We start from the raw sequence: 25,440 nt of genomic DNA on the forward strand, positions 1-25,440 counted from the left end.
TGTCCCGCTGCCTGACTTGACCCTTTTCTACTCGCCGCGCCCGATCCCGCTAAAGAGCGAGGGGAGAACAAAACCTAAAACCACCCAGCTATACAGAGTCCAGACAGCCTAGTACAAGCTGTCTGTATAAACACACACACACACACACTCACACATAAGCACCAAGCACAAACACACAGACAAAGCTCCCTCTCTCTCATTCGCACATACACACACACACACACACACACCTCTCATTCGCGCACGCACACACACAGCAACAAACAAGCTAAACACAGCATCGCGCTATTTCATACACACACATACATACAGTACATGTGCTTGCTCGCTTGGGAGTTGGGAGCGATATTGCTAGACGGCCCGTTCCCGTCCCAAATTAAACCCGTCACCGACCACTCCCGCGCTTTATTCGGAAATTTAAGAATGCCGACCTCTAGCTTGCGTACCTTTATTTCTGACAGTGTAGCATAGACAGCCCTGAGTGAGAAGCAGCCATCCGCCATTAGTGTTTTAATATTGTACCTGCTGAAGATAAAATTCCCTTTCACACAGTGAGACCGGTAAACATACAGAAAATTTCCAGAACGACTTTACCGGTAAATTCATAAAAAATGTGTTTACACAGACAAGGATGTTCCGTAATTTTTCTGAAAAAGACCATTCACACATCCATTCCAACATACCGGTAAATTCTGACATCATTAACCAGAAATGACCTATAAACGGCTGCGCTTGTATTTCTAATCATAGAAGGGGTCTGCCTTTTGTTAATGGTTTCACTTTTATTTAAAGCTTTAACATTGGTGCAGCTGTTTTGTCTCAGAGACATCCAAAGGCGGAAACGCGCACCGCAGCTAAATGTTTACACATTTAACTACATTACAAATTCTGTGGATGGATAAGTATTGTGAACAACTTGTATAAAAACATACTGTTTGGAGGAACACTCTCAGATGTCAAGATGCTCATAAAATGTGTGTGTCCTGGTGCTGACCGGCTCCTTAACGTGCATCAACCAGAGCTTGAAGGTAAACGAACAGCAGTTTATCATAAGCATTTTATCGATAATTTTTTACATAGTTGGCCTTCAGAAGGAACACATGATTATCTGTCTAAAATCTAGCAGATAAATGTGTCTAAAAAATATTCAAAGGCTTTTATTTTCATAAACTGCGCGAACTTGATTTTGTCTGAATGTTTTGATTGGATGAAGTAGATTGCACTCTTTCTGGCAGTTTTCCTTCTGCTTTCACACAGAGCAGCATTCTGGCAAATTACCGGTAATGTTACCACTTTTCTTTCCGGAGAATTGCTGGAACAAATTAACCGGAATTTTCAAAAAGGGCCTGTTCACACATACAATTCTCCAGAAAGGTCTGTATGTGTGAAAAGGGCTAATGTCAGCAATGCACAAATGAAAACCGCAGTTTCCATAGACATCCTTCTTCTGCCACTTCGTTTTTCATTTTCATTTTTTCACAAAGATAACGTTAGTCCTGTTTTGAATCTGCCGCTATTCTGATGCACAGGTGTTTGTTGCTCTACACCCTTTTAAAAATCTCATTTGCATTTAAAGCAACAGTCATCAAAGCCTAATGGTGCGTTCACACCAGACTCGGATGAAGCATCAAGCACGAATGATCAACATGTTAAGTCAATGAAAAGACATGATCAGACATCTTGCGGCGCTGTTTGCACTAATGAGGTGGCACGAATGAAGTGGCGCAAATTGAGCATTGCATGTTTATCATGTAAATCGCTCGAGTTGGAAAATCTGAACTTTAGCGAACATTAACACTGTGTTAACCATTCAGGAGCTTGCTCTAGTATGGGCGTGATCATGATGTAGCGCCTGTTGTTGGTGTGCCGAAGGGAAATCCTGCTGCCGTCAACGGACAACAGCTCATCGAACTGAGCTGAGCTCAGTCGGAAGCATTGCTGAAAGCTTCCATCATCCAGGTATAGTTTCTGGAAGAGTTGATTAACTCAGACCTGGATGCACCTCAGAAAAGATCCAGTGGACTCAGACACGGTGCAGAATCCACTGTTTTTCAGCCTTCCTAAAGCACATAAAGCACAGCTACTCTCTCAATAAAATCCATGTAAACCATTTAGCAATGAAACTAGAGTTACTGGGCGGACATAAGCCCTGCCCTTGACGCGAATGCGCATCTGTTGTGGAGTGAATTTTACGCACAAATGAAGCGAATTTCATGAGCGAATGGAGCAAGTAAACTCAAAATGATCACAGGTCTATTTATTCTCGCAAACCACGAGAATATTAATACCCCATAAAAGGGGTAGTTTTTATTAGGAAAAAAATATTTGGTGGGTATTTTGAGTTGAAACTTCACATACTACTAGGGACATCAGAGACATTTTATATATTGTAAAAATTAGCATAATAGGTACCCTTTTGGTCATTTTTGTAACTACAACTATATAAAAGTGTTACTACCTAGTTCATATCTAACACTACTTAGTAAATTTGTGTTATGTTAGTTTTGCTTTTTTTTTAAACATTAAAATAGGCTTAAGATTGTAATAGATTACTTTTTTTACCCTGCACTGTATATTAGTCTATTCATTTTGTCCAATTTTGAAAGTTATATAATTGTTATTGCATGATTAATAGCAGATTTGTATCTTGAATTTTGTCTCAAAACTTTCATTCCCAGGTAAAAAAAAAAAAAAATGTGTGACGTAAACAAACTTTAGCGAAATAAAATGTAAGTTGTGAGATGTAAACTCAGAGGGTCTCATTTATAAACATGGTGTACACACAAAACGGGTGGAAATGTGTGTATGCCACTTCCCACAAGTTTTGATCTATAAAAAACAAACTTGACAGGTGAATGTGCGCAGTTGTAAGTAAAGCTTAAGTAAGCGTAATTACGATAACTTAAATGTTGACTTAATTAAACCACTTTAAATCATCATATGAGCCATTATCACTAATAAATGAATTGACTTTTTTTCTGGTGTACATTCACTTTTAGGTTTTTAATATTTTTTTTTTTTATGCAAATCTTATAAATCAGACCCAGAAGTCAGAAAACAGGCAGTAGATGTAAAGTGATAATTCAGAGGAGGAAAGTTAAATTTAAAAATGTAAATTATTGTGAAAACAAGATTTCATATCTACGTATATTTACAATTACAAATATTTAAATATGTAATATTTGTGTCGATGATTGAATGCTTGTGTTGTGTTTTTGTTCAGTATATTCAAATGCAGGCCAAGGGTTCAACACAACTTTTCCCATTGGGGACAATAAAGTGTAAACAAACCAACAAACTTTGTGCCATATGTTTAGAATCATCGTAATTTCCCCCTGGACACAGTGCTGTGTAATATTTTCTTCCAGCAGTGCAGTTGAATCATGTGTTTGTGTTTGCAGGGCGATAAAGAGGCAGAGCTGGGTTTACCTTTCTCACCTCTGTGTGACCGTAAATCCACTATGGTTGCCCAGTCCCAGATTGGTGAGTGACACAAACATGTGCTAAATACACAGAATCTTGCTAAAGTTTACCTAAATTGCAATTGCAAAATAAGGAATTATGTTTGTAATACACTCTCAGAAATAGGGGTACAAACCTGTCACTGAAGTCTTGTACACACCGGGACGCTTATCCTCGGGGTTTTTTTGAGGCGTTTTTCCAGATTGAAACCGAAGCCATTTTCACTGGCGTCGAGTAGAAGAGTATGCAAAATCACTCCTTGACTTCAGATGGCGCGACACAACTTTAAACTTCTGACACCCGCTTGTAACGCAGACGAAGAAGAGAGAAAGTTGACACGCTTGTCGTTAAAGTTACTGGCGGTTTGAATAAGCATGCATGGCTCAAGTAGCCGCTCCAGCTCTAGAAATGATTATTGTTCACCAGTGCTATAAGCAGCTCCACGTTTATATCGCCTCTTTGCATCTTCCTCAATGTGCGCTCGCATTGAGCGCTTGAGCGCCTCCAAGTGCTGTTTACTTTAACTTCAGCAGCTCCGTGCATGTGAACAAAAGTGCCGATCTGATTGGTGGAAAAGGTTTTGACTCGATATGTTAAAACAAAAAAAACGAGCATGAGGCGTTTCTTAAAAAATGGCACTTTTACGCCTGGCGTTTTGCGCATTGGTGTGCTCGATCACATAGGCTCCCTTTATTTAGTCAAGAGGTGTTAAACGTTGACGGAAAACGAGGAAAAAGCATCCCGATGTGCACGGGCCTTGAGGTTGTATCTAATCAAAGGTACAGTTTTGTATCTTACATGTGCATATTGGTGCCTTTTTTGTACCTTTGGGTTACAACTTTGTATCTTAAGGCAGTGTTTCCCAACCGTGTTCCTGGAGGCACACCAACAGTACATATTTGTGATGTCTCCCTCACATCTGACCCATTCATTTGAGGTTTTGGAATTTCTTCTAATGTTCTATTGATGAGTTGATTCTGGTGTGTTTGATTAGGAAGAGGTTGAAATGTGTACTGTTGGTGTGCCTTCAGGAACAGGGTGGGGAAACACTTGCTGCATTCCAATTTACATACTTGTACTATGCCCCTAAAATGATGTACTTTTTTGTAAGAGAAAAGTATATACTTTTGAGTGTGTAACAGAAGAGTATGCAAGCTTTGAGACATACTATTTTCTCAATAACAGATCGTCATGTTGCTTTGTTATGTCCCATGTAAATCATGTTGACACATCATCCACATTTCATCATATTTAATTACCTACATTATTAGAGAATCAGCAGTGTTAGTCTGCCATTTTCGAGTCTTTTATGCAGAGAAATCTCCTCAGGTCTTTGAGTAATTCTGGATTTAGAAGTTAATGTCCAAACATACCTTGATATACAGTAGGTTCACGTTGTTGCAGATGAAATATAACATGGAGTATGTGGCTTAAACATGTTCCAGTTGGCTAGATATTGATTAACAGTCATTCAAACAACTTTACAGAAGCCTCTACTTGAAGTTGGTCTCACGTGTCCACCATGTTTGTAGTTTGTTTATATTTTTAACCCAAATTTTTAGTTCCGATCAAGTTCACGTCCAACGTGCAATCTACTGTGCGCAATATTAGCGTTTAGAGTATGGATGCTTCTATACTTTAAAATTTTACCAGAAATCTAGGAACATTTGGTATACTCTTTTCAACATACTATGGTTTGGGACATACTAATTCTATTTTCGAATACTATTTAGGATGGATAGTATGCAAATTTGGACACTGCAACTGTCGTAAGTGTACTATCAGGTACACGTTTGTACTTTTGTGGTATTAATATGTACATTTAAGGTACAAATGTTGACCTGCTAAGTACAGAAGTGTACTTTTTAAAAGGATACCACTCCAGTGACACGTTTTGTACCTTTATTTCCAAGAGTGTACAGATTTAGAAAGACTTACACTTGCAATAGCTTAAACCAGGGCTGTCCACACTTGCTCCTAGAGGGCCAGTGTCCAAGAGAGTTTAGCTCCAACCCTAATCAAACACACCTGAATCATCTAATCAAGCTCTTGCTAGAAATACTAGAAACTTCCTGGCAGGTGTGTTAGGCAAGTTGGAGCTAAACTCAGCAGAAAACAGGCTCTCCAGGACCGAGTTTGGACACCCCTGGCCTAAACAAATCCAGTTGAACACAAAATTAGCTGTGAAATTTGAATTAATTTGCAAATATTTCCCAAGTTTTGTTTAGCTGAGCAAGTATTTTCACAGCATTAACCAATAAATGTGTCTTCTGGAGAAAGTCTTGTTTTGTTTAGTTTGGTGAGAATAATAAAAAGAATTTTTACAAAACTATTGAGATCAATATTATTAGTCCAATTAAGACTTTTTTGTCAAATAAATTGATTATTAACTTAGCATTAACCTAGTTTAGCACTTTAAGCTAGTATCTTGCAAAATAACTAGTGAAATATTATGTATTGAAATCATGGCGGCGAGGCAGTGGTGGAGTAGGTAGTGCTGCCGCCTCACAGCTGGGTCGCTGGTTCGAATCTCGGCTTAGTTGGCGTTTCTGTGTGGAGTTTGCATGTTCTCCCTTCCTTCGAGTGGGTTTCCTCCGGATGCTCCGGTTTCCCCCACAGTCCAAAGACATGGGGTACAGGTGAATTGGGTAGGCTAAATTGTCCGTAGTGTGTGAGTGTGTGTGTGAATGTGTGTTTGGATGTTTCCCAGAGATGGGTTGCGGCTGGAAGGGCATCCGCTGCGTAAAAACTTGCTGGATAAGTTGGCGGTTCATTCTGCTGTGGTGACCCCAGATTAATAAAGGGACTAAGGCGACAAGAAAATGAATGAATGAATGAATGAAATCATGGCAAAGACAGAAATTAATTATTAGAAATTTGTAATTAAATTTTTTTTTTTTTCAAAAAAAAAAAAAAAAAGGAAATCAGTTGAAAAACGCTAAAAACAATTGGGAAATATTTGTTAAAAATAATTACAACGTCACAGGATGGCTAATAGTTATGTGTTTAACTGTATTTTTTATTAACTTTCTAATATTTGGGTTCTTAAACAATTAACATTTTCTTTTTCGATTCCTCTAGGCTTCATTGACTTTATCGTTGTTCCAACTTTCACGGTTCTGACGGATATGACCGAGAAGATCGTAACGCCACTCATTGAAGAGGCCACAAGTTCAGGACTGTCTGGATTTCGCAGGTTTGGAAAGTCTGATTTACATCTTTAGTTTGTGCAGGACAGGAATATGCATTAAGATAAACAGTTAAATTACTGCACAGGCCCCTAAAAACGTGGATTGCGGCAAAGCTTGTCTTTTTACAGAAACCCAATTCACTGATGCTATTGTGGTCATTCCTATTAACCCAGTACAACTGAACTTTAATTGTTTAGAGGAAAACAACTGAATGAGCCAGTGATTCTGATCTTTAATTCTAGCTAACAGTTATAGGTTGTAAAAACATTCTCCTGATCCCATTAAGTCATAGAACATTATTTTAAAATGTTTTTAGAATCTTCAAAATCTATTACATAGTTTTTGTTTGTTATAATAATATTAATATAATAATATTCAAAACATGTTCATAATGCTTTAGTTTAGCATGTTGTATTAATGTTCTCGAAATGTTATTTAAAACATTGTTGGAATATTCCATTCACATATGGTAATGTTTTAAGAACGCTTTTTAAGAATGCTAACACAACTTTTAAACATATGCTGAGTCTCATTTCAGAGGCTGCATCCTCTTTAGGATGCATTCGAAGTGCACTGCGCCATCGTGGCGTGATGAAGGCTGTCTCATTTCAAAAAAATTTGAAGGCACCTTTAAACGCAGCCTCCAAATGTGTCTCCAAATGTGTCTCCTTCGTAGGATGCAGCCTCTGAAATGAGACACAGCTATGGTTACTCAATGTTCTGGGACTGTTCTCTATATGCTGGCTTCACACTTGGCTATCGAATGCTTTATTCTGATTGGCTGATGAACATTCTAAGGTGTGCAGGTATTTTTTAAAAACCATTAGACTAAAATAGTTCAATTCAGGTCTTGATGCACATTACAGTTCCATATCAATCTGCTGATTTATTTCAGTTTTTTTCAAGGCTGCAACAGTCAAAAATCATCACATGGCAACCTCAAAACATTATGGAATTTTGAGTGTGCCTCACACAGGTGAGTGGGCTTGACAAATCACCTGTAGATAAAACACTCAACTTTCATCTCAACTTTCATCTCTGTCACTTTAACCAACACTTGCACCAGTTTTGCACATTTCCACCAGACACTTTCTTACAGTCACTCCATATCCATATAAAAAGTGCATTTATAAAATGTGCCTTACATAGGTGAGTGGGGTTGACAAACCACCTGTAGAAACACTCTCATCTCTCTTTTGTTTTATTTCCGTTGGCGACTCCTAGAGGCAATAATGTTAAATTGCACACTACAAAGTATTGTGCAATGCCAGCTGTATGGGATGGGATCATCCGCATGTCTAGCAGGTATATAAGGTTTCCATACCATGCAGTTGACCATCCAAACATTGCTATTTGTGCAATTTGTAGCAATCATCGGTTTTCCTAATGTAATTGGAGGGAAGTACTGCCCCAACACATGTGAAAACATTGATGAATTGACAATATATTGTGTCAATAATTGGTAATTGACACAATATATATATTACCAATTTTATCAACTTCTGGTCTGTCTGGTTCTTGTGTTGGTGTGTCTGCTTCATTTTGCCTTCCCGTAGCGAACCTGGTGATCTGGCCTGTTGTTGTGTATCTTACTATTTAAACTAATACACTGAGAAATATTGTAACCATTGCACCCTAAGTGCGTATCGGCTATATATATACAACCCACAAACTGCCCAAGAGAGCAGATACAATGATGCCCATTCTCGCAATCGGTCAGTTGTAAAGCGAGTGATTGGGCAGCTGAAAAACCGCCCTAGTAAAGTGTTCCTCAAATACATCTGTGTCTCCCATAGACACAGATACTACTCCAGACAGTAAAGTGTCGCCCGCAATTGAGGCAACTCTCTCCTTAAAGAGTGTTAGTTCAGCATGCCCTGTTCCCCTGCCTCTTCGGTCCACACTTTGACAGTGCGTCGCTGTTCTCCTCTTAACCTGCACCTTTACATTGGACCATTTCTTTTTTCATTCACTCACAGTGCGATGTTCAGACCCCACTGCGTTAACCACGTCAGCTAAATTTTCTCACTCTATTTTTTTTTCTTTTGTTATTAATTGCGGAGGACAAACTTGCAAATAACACTGTTTTTCTCCGGTCTACCTCCGAAAAATACAAAAGGTGTGTAATGAAAACTTGGTGTTGTAGTTTTGCGGTCCTTATATCTGTATTTTGTGGATACTACAGATTAAAATGTCCATGTTTCGTTTAGTGATGTTTTAGATTTTCACTCTTTACTACTTCAATTGTCTGATTACAGATCAAGCAGAATAGCTTTGTGCTGGCTTAATCCAAAATAAACACAACTTATCTGTCCATTCAACTGTGTATTCTCTTCATCAAGTTTTCTTTTCTGTGAAACCGACATCATCCATTGAATAGATCACTTTGCTGCGGTATTAAAACATGTGAGCACACGCACGATTAGCTGCTCGATCACGTGAAGCCTCCTATGATCACTGGATGTCATGACAACAGAGTCACGCAGCAAAACTTTTAATATTTTGCCGTCGATTTTATTTCGGCATGTATTCTTTTTTTTATATACAAAAATACAAACAACTAAACCGTTCATTTACAAGGTTTATGCATTTATCAATGAAGGAAATCCGCAATTTAAATCCTTTACTAATGGTCTTGCAATACGAAATGGAGTCGGGTCCGGATTGAATACCAAGACTTTGAGAAGCCCTGTGCCAAATGGTTAAATGTAAATGTGAATCTAAACTGAAGGCTTTGGATGTCTAAGAAACTAGTCCTACACACAAGGACACTGTAAAAAGGACATGTACACTGTGTACTGTACAACAGGAACAGTATTACAGCTCATTTTTGATCACAGATTACAGGCCTTCTTTGCATACAAATATCATACACAAGCATTTATTGGCATTAGTGCACCTTTCTTTTGCAATAGATTACGCTTTCTGCATATAAAAGACTGAATTATATCCCATCCTTTTAGAATATATGGACGACTAAAGCAGGTTCACAGAAAGGACACAATGCAGGAACAGCGGCAGCATGTTAATGATCAACAGAGCAGGAAAATAACACAATCGTGAGGAAAGATGTACAGTTAAATGACATTCAGCACATATGGGGATGTCACAGAAGCTCACTGCATGTCTAAAGACTCAATGTCTTCTGGTGGGTTTGTGATGTCATGATACATGCATTTAATAGCTGACCTCGAATTATTAGAAAAATCATTTGTGGTGTGGCTGTTACACTGTGTGGTATTTTCTAATGATTCAATGGACTATTATTCTGCTATGGTTCCATCACCTAAAGAGACAGTTAAGATGTTGTATTTGAGGCATTTTTAGTTTTTGTCCTTAAACTGCTCTTGTGTGTAGGACTAGTCTTTTACGCATCTCCTCCAAAGCCTTCTGTTGTGTTTTGATGTAATTTTTGACTGTTGTAGCTGTGAAATATCTGAAATCATTATAATTCAGTGTAGTGATATGGAACTGTAATGTGGTCAAAACTAATTTAGCTTTGTGGTTATCTCAAAACAACTGCACACCTTACATTGTTCATCATCCAATCGGAATCAAGCAATCAACAGGCTAGTATTACTGTATTCTCTTTATTCTGCAATTAAGTAGTGAGCTCTTTTTGCAGTTGTTTTAGAAATTTGTCCATGGGAAAACATCAGTGAATGGTCAAACTGCTTTCTCTAAACACAAGTGCCATAAAGAAATAAGTTCATGTCAAATTAATGTTAGGATTTCACACATATAAAATATGTAGTATAAAAAATATATAATATATATTATATAGCAACATATATGGCAAAAATGCCCTTTTAAATATATTTTTTGAACCATTGGAACTACAAATATGGATATAATATCAATATATTACACACACACAATATCAGGTCCATAAATATTGGGACATCGACACAATGCTAGGATTTTTGGTTCTATATACCAACAAATGGATTTGAAATAAAAAAGATGTGCTTTAACTGCAGGCTGTCTGTTTTAATTTGAGTGTAATTACATCCAAATCAAGTGAACGCTATAGGAATCACAACAGTTTGCGTATGTGCCTCTCACTTGTTAAGGGACCAAACCTTTCAAAATGACATTAAATTGGAATAAAAAGTTTTTCTTTTGTGCCAAAAAATTATATATATATATTATTCTATTAAATAAAAATCATGTTCCATGAAGATATTTAGTAGATTTTTGTAATAAGTAATGTGTATTGCTAAGTAATGTGCACTGCTAAGCACATAATTTAAACAAAGTTTTATTAGTATTTATTATTATTTTATTAGTATTTTTATTAGTATTTTTTAACCCTTTAGAATCCAAATTTTAAAGTAGTTGTATACCTTGCAAACTTTACATCAACGGAAAGCTTATTTTTACAGCTTGAATGTATAAACTTCAATATACAACATTTTTGCTCTTGTCACATACAGTTGATGTCAAAATGATTCGCCCTCCTGTGATTTTTTTTTTTAATTTTCAAATATTTCCCAAATGATGTTTAACAGCAAATATTTTTCACAGTATTTTCTATAATATTTTTTCTTCTGGAGAAAGTCTTGTTTTAATTCATCTAATACAAAAGCAGTTTTTAAGTTTTTTAGAAGCAATTTAAGGTCAATAATATTAGCCCTTTTAAGCAATATTTTTGTTTGATTAAATATACAGAACAAACCACTGTTATACAATGATTTGCCTAATTACCCCAATGTGCCTAATTATTAAGCTTTTAAATGTCACTTTAAGCTGAATACTAGTATCTTGAGAAATATGTAATCAAACATTATGTGCTGTCATCATGGCAAAGATAAAAAAAAACCCAGCTTTTATATGAGTTATTAAAACTATGTTGAAATTGGGGAAAAATATATACAAGGCGGCTAATAATCCTGACTTCAACTATGTTCATACATGTTAAATGTATACGAAGATGCCAATTTGCATCAAGCAGCATTACAAGCTGGTTTATACGGTTAAAAATCAATGGAAGTGAATGAGGTCGCAAGTCTCGCGACAATTAGTTTCCAATGGCTGCAATTACTCTTATGTGAAAGACCAAGGTCAATAAGATGAGTTAACATTGTGTCCTGTCATCCCCTTCAACATCATCATCAGTATTACTGGCGGAGATGTGAAGCGCAGCAGTGTGAACAGCTCTGCTTCTGACAGCAGCTCATCTCACAACGGCTCACTTCTCACTGTGGACCTGAAGAACTTCAAGGCCCTCTGGAATGAGGAGGTTTCTCTGAATCGAGAGCGCTGGAAGATGCAGGCAGCTAAAGGTAAGAGCAGATCCTTCATCACTGCAAGAATACACGTTTAACTCTTGTGTGCCATTGGAGTTGTTTTCTTCCACTCTGGGGGGATTTTTGGCCACAACTTTCTCTGTTTCAACAAATGGAAAGATTTTTTTGGTGATGAATCTTATTTTGACACATTTTTACGCAATATGCTTTGAAAAAAAATCAACAATACACTCTGGGCAAATTGTTCGTGGAAAACCACCTACAATCAAGAATGGATGATTATTTAGTGTCAAGGCTTCGCAATCAAAAAATGACATTATAATTGAAGTCAATAAGTAAAAACAGCCATGAACATAACAAAAGGGTAGTACATTTGAACAGTAAACAAGGAGTAAAAGGAATGCACCAGTTGTTTGAAAGAAAAAAAAATAGTTGAAAATACAGCCAAAAAAGCATGTTGTGAAAACGCTGGTTTCACTCTCACTCCAGCTGTAGTCATTAGCCCCTTTCACACATACAGACCTTTCCGGAAAATAACCGGCAATTTTCCGGAAAGGTTGTATGTGTGAACAGGTCCCTTTTGAAAATACCAATAAATTCGTTCTGGCTTTTTTCCGGAAAGAGAAGTTGTAACATTACCGGTAATTTGCCGTAATGCTGCACTGTGTGAACGCAGAAGGAAGATTGCCGGAAAGAGCCCATGCACGTCTAGAACGTGCTGACGTGAGACGTCTGCTTTAGCCAATCAGAACAGTCAGATGCTTTACGTCCGCGCGGTTTATGAGAATAAAAGCCTTTGAATATTTTCCCAGACGCGTTTAGCTGCTAGAAGTTAGTCAGATCAAGTTTATATGTTCTTCTTAATGCCAACTGTGTAAATGATCATCGATAAGATGCTTATGATAAGCCACTGTTTGTTTACCTTCAAGCTTTGCGTGTGTCTGTGAAACAGCCTGTGAGCGCCAGCTCACATACACATTATAAACTTCTAGAAAAATTCCGTAACTTCCTCGCCTGTGTCAACAGCGCTTTTTTGAATATACCAGTAAAGTCGTTCTGGAAATTTTACAGATATTTACCGGTATCACTGTGTTAAAGGGGCTATTGTGTGGGAAAAGGGGGCTTTTACACCAGACATGGAAAGCACTACGCTAAGAAACCCATTAATTTCAGCGAAGCACCCTGTTGACCGGTATGTGTGCACAGGTGTACAAAATAGCTTTGTATTCTGCTATTTGGATATTTGCACATATAAACTTAAACTTATTCATGCTTGAACCACACCGACTAAAAAATGTCCGTAAATTAGCAGTTTTCCGTATTTTGTAAACTAAGTTTTTTCCCCCATTTCTTAATGCTTTTTAAATGCGTCATGGGATCTTTTAATCTTGAAAAGTTAAACAAAAGTGACTTTTATGGACATTTTTAATAGTTTAAAGTGATATATTGTCTGATTTGGTGTTGTATATTACGCTACAAAAACCTTGTAATGAACTGCCTGTTCATTTTCTGTTTTTTTACAAACTTATTTCTCTATATATTATTTCTTAAACAATATATTGTCTCAAACTATTAAAATGTTATCCACATTCCATAATGCAGTTCACAATCGAAAATAAATGAAAAACACAGAATATGGAAACTGTTACAATGTGTGCTCACCAGAAAAGCAAAGTCTTTTCAAATAAAATTTAGACAGGACATTTCTATGGAGTATACCTCCTCCTGTTGTTTTCAATAGCATCACTGTGTCATGGCAAGGCAAGTAAAATGACACCTCCCGACTTGCTCATTGGCAATACAATTTTACTGTCAATAAATGTATTTTATTTTGCCGTCCTGTCCTACTGTAAATTATAAATACTTAATTATTAAGTATTTCTCATATGCATTGCTAAGAATTTGGACAAATTCAAAGTTGATTTTTTTTTTATATTTGGATTTTTTAAACCCTTAGATCCCAAATATTGTCATATTCTTACAAGCCAGACATCAATGGAGGCTTATTTTTTTCCAGCTAGATAATGTACTCTATAGATGTCAATTTTATAATATTTTATGGTCCAAAGTCACATATTACATTGATTTTTTTGAAAGATCATATGACTGAAAATTCAGTTTTGACATAATGGGAATATATATACATATATATATATATATTCAATTTATTTTATTCAAATATTTCAATTGAGAACAATGAGAACATTTTACAAAATGCCTGATTTTAAACTAGGTATTTTATTAATAAATGAAGTCTTTAAAGAGCATAAATGGCTGAAATACATGCACAGTATAAACCACCAGCAAATGAATTAAATAAATACATCTTTTACGATAAGCAGGTTGACATTTCGATTTTTATTCAATGTTTCAATAAAGCATGGGTCAGAAAACCAGCAAAGTGTACATTAAACTCCTTCAATATTGTAATCAAATCATCAAATGTTTTTGGGGATACATCATATTACAAATTAAAAACTTGGGAACTGTTTCATGGTTTAATCTGTTAAATAGTTTTGTATTCTTTCAGTACATCCAAACTGTTGTAACATTTTTCACTCTCATGCATTTTGAGCAAGTAAATAATGAATAATGCACTTCCCGCTGTGTCTCATGTCAGAGACGGAGGAGAAGGCCAAACGAGAGCTGGAGGAGCAGCAGGAGGTAGAAAACCAGGTGCAAAAAAAAGAGCTGGAGCTCTCAGAACCAAAGAAAGATGACCCGGAGCCTGGAGTGGTAAATGGACCCCCAGAAGAAAGTCCCCATGGCAAATCAAAGAAATTACAGAACGGTATTCTGTTAAAATCTGACTTTTACAGTTCAAATTGTTCATTATTTATTCATGATTGCCATGATTGGATAATTCAAAATATAACAAACAATTAAAATGGAGAGTTCACCCAAAAATTAAAGTTACTCACTATTCAATCCCTCTAATTAACACAAAAGAAGAAGTTTTTCTGTAGTAGGAAAAACGTATACAATAGAGGTCAATGGTGAACGGTTTCCAGCTTTCTTCAAAATATCTTCTTTTGTGTTCAACAGAGGAAAGAAAGTCATAAAGGTTTGAAACAAGTGAAGGGTGAGTAAATGATGACAGAATTTTAATCTCTAGGTGACTTATCCCTTTAAGACCATGTCAACCACAGCCATAGTCCAGTATCTGAGATGGTATAATTATAATAAGAGCTTTCAGACTGAAGAAGCTTTTCATAGTTCCTAGAACTATTTTTAATTTGTTCATATTAAAGGTAAAAGGAATGATTTTAGTTACAGGAACTCCTTTTGGGAGAACTAAAATAGCTCTCTCTTCCAGCATAGGCTCATTCTGAAAACGTAGCCCTATATACATTTCTGGAGATCGTGAATTATGTAGCCAGAAGTACGTATGGCTGTGTTTCATCTTTAAAACAAATGTTATTGGGCGGTAAGATGCCGTTCCTTTTCACGCTTACCAGCTGGCCGATTACATCTAAATGGACGGCTTTCCTGCTGTTATCAGTTTGCCCAGTAGCTTGCCATTTATGTCAGCCAACTTGAGATGCAGAGAGGAGTTGACTACGACAACAGTATTTGAGTCTGGTAAAGAACTGTTCCAGAAAGCATGTAAGATAAAAACAGAAGTCAAAAAACAAAATAAACAAGTAAATAACAGGGTGAAAATGTGGTAAAATCTGAAAACGTGGTAAAAATCAGGCCAGGCAGTTTCTTTTTATTTTTTTTTTGGATTGCTTGTGAAAACTGTCAGTTGGGTTTAGGAAAGTGGGTCCATGCCTGTCAATCGGTGCTTTTGAAAACACTATTGGTTGAGTTTAAGGAGGAGGGTGGTTCAGTCGATCGGTCAGTAAGTCAGTCATTCGACAGCGGTCTCTGGTGGATTTACGTGAGAACAGCAGAATGGCATTCGCGAGAGAAATTTGAGTTCTCAAAAATCGTACACAGCGGCCTCTGGTGGATTCGCGAAAACAGAAAATGCTAAAAAAATGTAGCTCCTGGGACGTATTTGGCACTCTCCAGAAATGTATATAGGAGTACATTTTCAGAACGAGCCTGGGTTGCCTTCTTCTAAGTAAAGTCTAAATGTGGGAATTACCTGTGATATAAATGTACATTTATAATGAGAAAATTAATTTTGTGTGCAACAATATTTTCAAGTTTCAGAACACAGAGAGTACAAACACAGAATGCAAGTTTTAGTGTGGCATATTATACAGATTTTTACCATGGTTTGTATCATTCACAAATTATAGTCATTATAATCTCCTTTAGCTCTCCTTATTGCTCTTAGATTCATACTACTGTATTTGAAGTCAGAGTTACTAGCCCCTCTGTTTATTTTTTCCCCCAATTTCTGTTTAACGGAGAGAAGATTTTTTTTCAGCACATTTCTAAACATAATAGTTTGAATAACTCATTTCTAATAACTGATTTCTTTTATCTTTGCCATGATGACTGTAAATAATATTTGACTAGATATTTTTCAAGACACTTCTATACAGCTTAAAGTAACTATTAAAGACTTAACTAGGTTAATTAGGTTAATTAAGCAGGCTAGGGTAATTAGACAAATCATTGTATAATGATGGTTTGTTCTGTAGACTATTGAAAAATAGCTTAAAGGGGCTAATAATTTTGACCTTAAAATGGTGTTTAAAAAATTAAAATCTGCTTTTATTCTAGCCGAAATAAAACAAATAAGACTTTCTCCAGAAGAAAAAATATTATCAGACATACAGTGAAAATTTCCTTGCTCTGTTAAACGCCATTTGGGAAATATTTAAAAAAGAAAAATATTCAGCAGAGGGCTAATAATTATGACTTCAATTGTATATCAATGTTCTGTGCCAATTACCACAAAACCTACAATACAAAACCTATCTTTGATCGCTGATTTGGTAAATAAATGAAAATAAAAAATCTGGGGACCAGACTTATGGCTAGTTCCTAAAACAGGCTTCCAATAACTACCCAGTGTAAAAAGCCCTAGAGAAATATTTAGATATTGTGATATTCATTTAAAAATTATATAGCTCCAGGATCAAAACAGAAATTGGTAGTCATCTTTGTTGGGTAATTTACTTCAAAAAAGTAATTAATTTCTAATTACATCATAAAACAAACTTTTCTAATTACTGTGACTGAAAATAATTTAATTTCTCAAAAATAATTCAATTACTTGACCCAATACAACTTAAAACCCCTGTAAATCTCAACCAGTGGCGGATTTAGGCATTGGTTATCGCCCAGGGTGGCATCTTGCTAAGGGCGGAATAGAGAAACCAACCGTTTTCCACACTGTGACTGCATGTGCAGGAATTGTTCTCTTTACTCTCTTCCACTGAATGTTTGACCCTCTGGTGTCTGCAAACAGGAGAAGTGTCTGAAGAGGCAGAATCACCAGCAGATGAAGATAAGAGAACACTCAGCGGTAAACAGTCATGCTCTTTAATACATACACTGTAAAGAATTTAAGGTCAACAAGACCTCAGGAAGCATGCATTAAACTGATTGAAAGTGACAGTGAAGGAAGATCTATTTCAAATAATGCCTGTTCTTTTAAACCATCTATTTATAAGAGAATCTGGGTAAAAATAACATTGCATTACATACTTTCTACAGCAATTATAAGCAGCAGAACATCGTTAACTTTAATGATATTAATAAGAAAGGTTTATTAAGTAGCAAATTATCATAATAAATGGATTTCTTTAATAAATGGGCACTGAAGACTACACTGTAAAAAAAAATCGTAAAAAAAAGGTCAAATGACTGGCAGCTATGGCTGCCAAATAAAAACCATAAAATTACGGTAAAATTTCTTTGTTTAAATAAAGTGCAAAAAATATTAAATCTACAGATATTTTCATTAAAATATTTACAGAAAAACACTGTTATTTTACTGACTTTTCCTAGATTATTACGATCAAATCCATTTAATAAAGTAACACAATAAGAGTTTTACAGAGAAACACTGTTATTTACAGACTTTTCCTAGATTATTATGATCGAACACCATCAATAAAGTGACTGCACTAAAAGTTCAAGAAAAAACAATGTTATTAAATTTTTTTTTTACAATTAAACACCTTTATTTTTACAATTAAACACCTTTAATAAAATGCCAAGACATGCTCTTGGTCGTAATTTAACAGTTTTATTTTGGATCAAAAAAGTTTGGAAAAAACATCAAACGAGATACAACTGATTAAAATTCTCACAACTATAACATTACATTTTATTGAATAGTATTACTTTAAAACATGTAGAGGTTTAAGTTGTATGAAATGATTCAGTTCCAAATCTTAAATGAAATGGAACTGTAACATGGAGGGGACGCTGACAAAGAAGTGCAGATTCAAATGCAGGTTTATTACACAGAGATGGTCAGGCAAGCAAGTCAACACAGGGGCAAACTGCATACAGATGTGTGCAGTGAATCCAGAGTCATGGTCAATTAACAAGCAAATGATCAGTCCTGGCAGCAAACAACTTAAACAATTAACAAACAAAGCAAGACAAAAGAAGAGAAACGAGTCATAATGTTCACAGTAACAGTATAACAAGACTAAGCAATTGGTGCGTGCGTCTGTGCTGCTTTTAAAGTCCATGTAATCAGTTCATAACAGTCCTCCGACTGTGTGTGTGCAATCAGCGGAATCTGGAACAGGTGTATGTGAGCACTCTTAGCGTATTACTTTATTAAATGGATTTAATAGTAATAATCTAGGAAAAGTCTTTAAAATAACAGTGTTTCTCTGTAAACATTTTAATGAAAATATCTGTAGATTTATTATTTTTTGCACTTTTTTTCAACAAAGAAATTGTACCTTAATTTTATGGTTTTTGTTAGGCAGCCGTAGCTGCCAGTCATTTGACCTTTTTTTACGATTTATTTTTATTTTTTTACAGAGCAAGTAATTACAATTTATTACTTTAATTTTACGTAATTTTAAATGTACTTAAAAACAGGAAAAAACACTGTAAATAATACGTCAATTTTTTTGTAAAAAAAACAGACAAATTGCTGTAAATTGTCATTACTTATATAGTACATAAAATAACATTCAAGCTGTTAATTTACAGATATTGTTTGTCATTTTTACGAACTTTTGAATATAATTTAAAATAACAGAAAAAATACATTATAGATAATACAGTAATTTCCCTGTATAAAAAACACAAATGTCAGTAATTTATCTTTAATAATAAAGTACCTAAAATGAAAGTCAAACGGTTAATTTAGAGAGATTGGTTGTTATTTTACTAAGTTTTGAATATAATGTGAAATGACAAAAAATTACTGTCAAAAATTTAAGGATATTTTCTGTAAAATTAGGTTTTTTTTTTTTTACAGTGTAGAGTAATGATGGTGAAAGTTCAACTTTGCTTCAAAGCAATAAATTATATTTTTATGACAATAAAATAGACAATACAATACAGATATGGATACTGTCACGATCACCAGCGATCTAACAACCCGAGATCGCTGGTAAACACTCACATTCACATGAACTTCAAATCTGAACTAAAAATATAATGTTGTAGGGTATAATGCTGCTTGGCTACTAGTTATTTTTTATTAATGTATCAATAAGATGTGAGGCTACCTATTCTCACTCACTATCATTCAATTTAGTCCCTGATTTATCAGGGAACCACAGTGGAATGAACCACCAATTATTCCAGCATATGTTTTACACAGCAGATACTCTTCCAGCTGCAACCTAGTACTGGGAAACACCTATACACAGTCACATTCACACACACGCTCACACTACTGGCAATTTAGTTACCTATATTCACCTATACCGCATGTCTTTGGACTGGTTGAAACAAGTACTTTTTACTTTGTTACTTTTGTACATTTTTGATGCCGTACTTCTTTACTTTTACTTAAGTACAAAAGTGTAGCCAGTACTTTTACTTTTAACAGAGTCGTTTTAAACATGAGTGTCTGTACTTTTACTTTAGTAAAGGATTTGTGTACTTTTGCCATCTCTGTGAAACACCAATATGGTGCAGCTAAATATCAACTTCAGCATAAATGGTCCTGCTAGTAAGTAGGTATTTAATAGGCCCACAAGGAATCTGCACAGGCAGAATTCCGCAGATTTTTAGCCCATCATTAATTCTGTGTATTTACTTGAGTAAATGTGTGTAAATTTATATTTATTCAGTTTTTTAATTATTTCAGTAATATTATTGCCCAATATGGAAATATGCATGTGATTTATTTACAGTGCAGTGTGTACAGTAATATTTTCTTTCTTTTAGTAGATATGTTATATGAGAGACTTCCTTTGTTTACCAAATAAAGTGGATCTAATTGGATTTACATTGTAAATTTAAATAAAAGTTAAAAAGGTATTTTTTATTTCAAATATTAAAGTTTTATTTAAGACACTCCCAAAATAATTCTGTGCAGAAATAGCAAAAAATGTCCGCAGATTCTGTCTGGCCCTTGTAATTAATAATAGAATACTTTTCTGAAGTAACTCACCCAACACTGACCGTTACAGGTTTCTAACATTCTACAAAAAACTTAATTTGTGATCAACAAAAGCAAAAAAAAAAAAAAAAAAAAACTCATAAGAATATGGAACCATTTGAGGGTGAATTAATAGTGAGTATATTTTAATTTTGAATTTGGGTGAGCTATCCCTTTAAGTATTTTCATTTCAAGTTTCTTTGTTTAGCGCTTTTCACTATAATTGTTCCAAAGCAGCTTTACAAAAGGTGCACTTGCTGCATCACAGTCACATTCAGAAAGGTTTAGGTTTTTACCATAATTTTATTAGTTGCTAATAGTTTTAACTAATTAACTAGTAACTAATAGCTTTTAACAGTTAAAGTTATTATATATGGACATATTTAACATGCAGCTATATAGCACATGTCCATGTGTACGTTTAATGTAAGCATTTGTGTATTTTAAGTCTATGTGCTGTCCTCGAACAGAGAACATTTATTTATTTATTTATTTATTTATTTATTTATTTATATAATTGTTTTATGTATTTATTGGACAGGGATAGATAAAGCTTTTGAGACCTATTTTAAAGGTATAGTTCACCCTAAAATGAATATTTACACACTATTTACTCATCCTCCAAACTTTTTAATGTGTTTTACACACAAAAAAAGTGTATTTTTAAGAAAACTGAAAACCTGTAACCATCGATTTCCATAAAATCAAAAAAGCAAATGGAAGTCAATGGTTACAGGTTTTGAGCATTCTTCAAAATATCTTCTTTTGTGTTTAATAGAAGAAAGAATAGGTTGAAACAAAAAAGGGCGAGTAAACAATGGCAGAAATTGACGTTTTTGGTAAACTATGTCTTTATTCTGTAAATAACAAGCTATTTTTAGCAGTTGCATCCTCCGTGATCAATATAATAATCTTTTACAATCTATTTTAAAGGTATAGTTCACCCTAAAATGAATATTGACACACTGTTTAATCACCCTCCAAACTTTTCAGTTTATTTCTTCTATTGAACACACAAAAACATGTATTTCTAAGAAAGCTGAGTTATTATATATGAACATATTTAACATGCAGCTATATTGACATATGTCCATGTGTACGTTTAATTAAAGCATTTGTGTATTTTAAGTCTATGTGCTGTCCTCGGACATAGCACATTTATTTATTTATTTATTTGTTTGTTTATTTGTTTATTTCTTTCTTTATTGATTGATTGATTGATTGATTGATTGATTGATTGATTGCAACTTTTTTCTTCTCTAATGCTACAATTTTCTTCGATGTGCTTTTAACAGAAACTGCAAAACCCTGAAGTGAGTGATATCCAGCGGCGTCTCCCTGTCCAACATCAGATTCCGCTGTAAACAATGAACTCTTCAGAAGATTCACGGCGCCATCTAGCGGACAAGACTATTGCTTACATCACTTTGCATTCAGCCTCTTCCACTCCAAAGCATTTTCTAGATGAATGATGAAGGACACTGCGAACAGACGAGGTACAGCTGCTGCTTTTCTTCCCAGAAGCAGATCTCTCTTTCTTCCCAAACCTTGGCTGCATTGACTTAGAAACGCATGCAAATGGTGGATCCGTATGAAAAGCTCCTTCATTTATAAGAAAACATACAAACGCTTTTAATGTCTTTCCGCATTTAAGCTGCCTCGCAGTTGGACTTAAAGTGTGAAACTTTAATTTATATCTAAAGATATATAAATAGATGTGTATATTTATATAATATGTGGCCTGTGTTAAAGGAATAGTTCACCCGAAAATTAGAATTTTCTCACTCTTTAAGTGGTTGTAAACCTCTATGAATTTCTTTTTTCTGTTGAACAATAACGAAAGATATTTTGAGGAAAGCTGAAAAGCTGCAACCATCAACTTTCATAGTTGTAACCACTAAATCCAAAGTCAATGGTTAGCCTATGGGTTTTGAGCATTCTTCGAAATATCTTCTTTTGTGTTTAATAGAAGAAAGAAAGGGTTGAAGCACGTTTTTGGTGAACTATGCCTTTATACTGTAAATAACAAGTTATTTTTAGCAGTTGCATCATCCGTGATCAATATATTAAGCTTTTGAGACCTATTTTAAAGGTATAGTTTACCCTAAAATGAATATTTACACACTATTTACTCACCTTCCAAACACAAAAAAGTGTATTTTAAAAAAACTGAAAACCTGTAACCATTGACTTCCATAAAATCAAAAAAGCAAATGGAAGTCAATGGTTACAGGTTTTCAGCATTCTTCAAAACATCTTTTTTGTTTAATAATAGAAAGAAGGGGTTGAAACAAATAAAGGGCGAGTAAACGATGGCAGAATTTGACGTTTTTAGTGAACTATGCCTTTATACTGTAAATAACAAGCTATTTTCAGCAGTTGCATTCTCTGTGATCAGTATATTAAGCTTTTGCGACCGATTTTAAGGGTATAGTTCATCCTAAAATGACTATTTACACACTATTTACTCACCTTCCAAACTTTTCAATGTGTTTTTCCTGTTGAACACACAATAAAGTGTATTTCTGAGAAAGCTGAAAACCTGTCACCATTGACCTCCATAGGAAAAAACAGCAATAGTTACAGGTTTTCAGAATTCGTCAAAATATGTTCTTTTGTGTTTAAAAGAAGAATGGGTTGAAGCAAGTAAACGTTGAGAAAACATGACAGAATTATACATTTTGGGTGAACTATGCCTTTATACTGTAAATAACAAGCTATTTTCAGCAGTTGCATTCTCTGTGATCAGTATATTAAGCTTTTGCGACCGATTTTAAGGGTATAGTTCATCCTAAAATGACTATTTACAAACTATTTACTCACCTTCCAAACTTTTCAATGTGTTTTTCCTGTTGAACACACAATAAAGTGTATTTCTGAGAAAGCTGAAAACCTGTCACCATTGACTTCCATAGGAAAAAACAGCAATAGTTACAGGTTTTTAGAATTCGTCAAAATATATTCTTTTGTGTTTAAAAGAAGAATGGGTTGAAGCAAGTAAACGTTGAGAAAACATGGCAGAATTATACATTTTGGGTGAACTATGCCTTTATACTGTAAATAACAAGCTATTTTCAGCAGTTGCATCCTCCGTGATCAATATATTAAGCTTTTACAGCAGGTTTTAAGGGTATAATTCACCCTAAAAAGAATATTCACATTATTTACTCACCCTCCAAACTTTTAAGTGTGTTTCTTTTATTAAACTCACAAAAAACTGTATTTAAAAAAAAAGACAAAATTCTGTAACCATTGACTTCTATAGACAAAAAAAAACATATACTATGAAAGTCAATGGTTACTGGTTTTCAGCATTCTTCAAAACTTCTTCTTTGGTGTTTAATAGAAGAAAGAATAGGTTGAAGTAAGTAAATGGCAAGTAAATGATGCCAATATTTGACGTTTTTGGTGAACTATGCCTTTACAGTATATTGTAAATAACAAGCTATTTTTAGCAGTTGCATCTTCTGTGATCAATATATTAAGCAATTGCAACCTATTTTAAAGGTTTAGTTTACCCTAAAATGAATATTTGCACACTATTTACTCACCCTCCAAACTTTTCAGTGTGTTTCTTCTGTTGAACACACAAAAAATGTATTTCTGAGAAAGCTGAAAACCTGTAACCATTGACTTACAGTTGGAAAACAATGGAAGTCAATGATTACAGGTTTCCAGCATTCTTCAAAACATATTCCTTTGTGTTCAACTTACTAATGTAACTCAAACAAGTTTGGAACAAGTAAATGGTTGAGTAAATAAAATTGTTGTGTGAACTACCCCTTTAAATGCGCTTTACTCAGCAATGAACTGATGCATTTCTGCTAATATAACTCCTCATCTGCTAATAGAGGTCACCCATATGAAAAACCCTGAATGTTTATATGTATTATTAATGTAAATGACTGTCAGCGTTTAGATCCAATGCTTTTATAACTGAGAAAGGGGTATGAAGTGGCAGTATTTTGCTATCGGAGCTGTGGTGTAGATTCGACTGAAGATTTTAGTTTTTTTTTTCCTCTCTCTTGCTTACCTTCAGATGCCTTTCTTCAAGTAGTCTTTCTGAAAAGCCAACTCAAATGTCTTCTGCAGGAATCACTCACGCACAGACTATAGCCACCCGTCACCGTAGATGCTTGAGGTTGTGTAATTAAACGTATAGTTGTGTGTAAGTCATAACCATATCACTGTGCTCGCTCTGCAATACCTGGATATCACGCCGTATGTTTTTATTTATTTATTTTTTTTACTAGATTTCTGGAGGCTCTGTGACAAGATTTTTCTCAAGAAGAACACATACTTTGCATTTCACAGTAAAATGAAAAACAGAAACTATATTTTGCATGATAAACAATGTTGAACAGCCCACTTATTGCTCTATTTTCATGTCAATTTAAGCGCATTTTCTGAAATATTCATGCCTGAGTCCCGTTGCTATAGCATACCCAAAGTCCCAATTTTGCTTTATCTTTATTTTCGTCTCATAAAAGTAGTTTTTTTTCACTACTACTAATATTGTTATTATTATTATTATTATTATTATTATTATTATTACTATTATTATTATCATCACTATTATCATGATTATTAATATTATTATTATCATTATTATTCTTATTATCATTATTATTATTAATATTATTGTTACTATTATCATCATTATTATTATATTATTATTATCATCACTATTATTATTATTATTATTATTATTATTATTATCTTCATCACTATTATTATTATTAATAATATTATTATAAGTTAGCTAATTAATATTATTATCTAATTTTCCACTATTTGATTTATATTTAATTATCATAAATGTTTTCTATTTTACTAAAGTAGGCATACAAGCATTTCAAATTAATTTCCTGAGGGGGAAAAGGACATCTGATCACCATTATGCATTGTAAAAAGTCATTCTTTGGCCTTATATATTTCATTAAATTTAATATGTACACTTCACTTAATAAAATTAATTTCCTGTTTTTAGGTCATTTTTTCGCTTTGAAATGACTTAAAAATGTCTTTAATAAAATCTAATCAATTTAAT

At 34.5% G+C, this 25,440-nt stretch overlaps 1 protein-coding gene across 16 annotated transcripts in view; it reads left to right on the forward strand.

Annotated features, from left to right (window-relative positions):
• Positions 1-23,790, forward strand: part of pde1cb (phosphodiesterase 1C, calmodulin-dependent b) — a 174,106-nt gene extending 150,316 nt beyond the window's left edge. For 4 of the 16 annotated variants that reach the window (XM_073930688.1, XM_009298875.5, XM_073930724.1 and 1 more), the window contains 5 exons: positions 3,402-3,483; positions 6,544-6,658; positions 11,772-11,938; positions 14,523-14,693; positions 21,686-22,668. In XM_073930688.1, the coding sequence (XP_073786789.1) occupies positions 3,402-3,483; positions 6,544-6,658; positions 11,772-11,938; positions 14,523-14,693; positions 21,686-21,702 (552 nt within the window). In that variant the 3' untranslated portion in view covers positions 21,703-22,668. Of the gene's footprint in view, positions 1-3,401; positions 3,484-6,543; positions 6,659-11,771; positions 11,939-14,522; positions 16,800-17,273; positions 17,331-21,685 lie in introns of those variants that run through there. The other 12 variants (XM_073930666.1, XM_073930744.1, XM_073930699.1 and 9 more) reach the window with 6 other exon arrangements.
• The last annotated feature ends 1,650 nt before the right edge of the window (positions 23,791-25,440 follow it).

This window comes from Danio rerio, chromosome 2, assembly GCF_049306965.1.
Source record: "Danio rerio strain Tuebingen ecotype United States chromosome 2, GRCz12tu, whole genome shotgun sequence".
Classification (NCBI taxonomy): domain Eukaryota; kingdom Metazoa; phylum Chordata; class Actinopteri; order Cypriniformes; family Danionidae; genus Danio; species Danio rerio.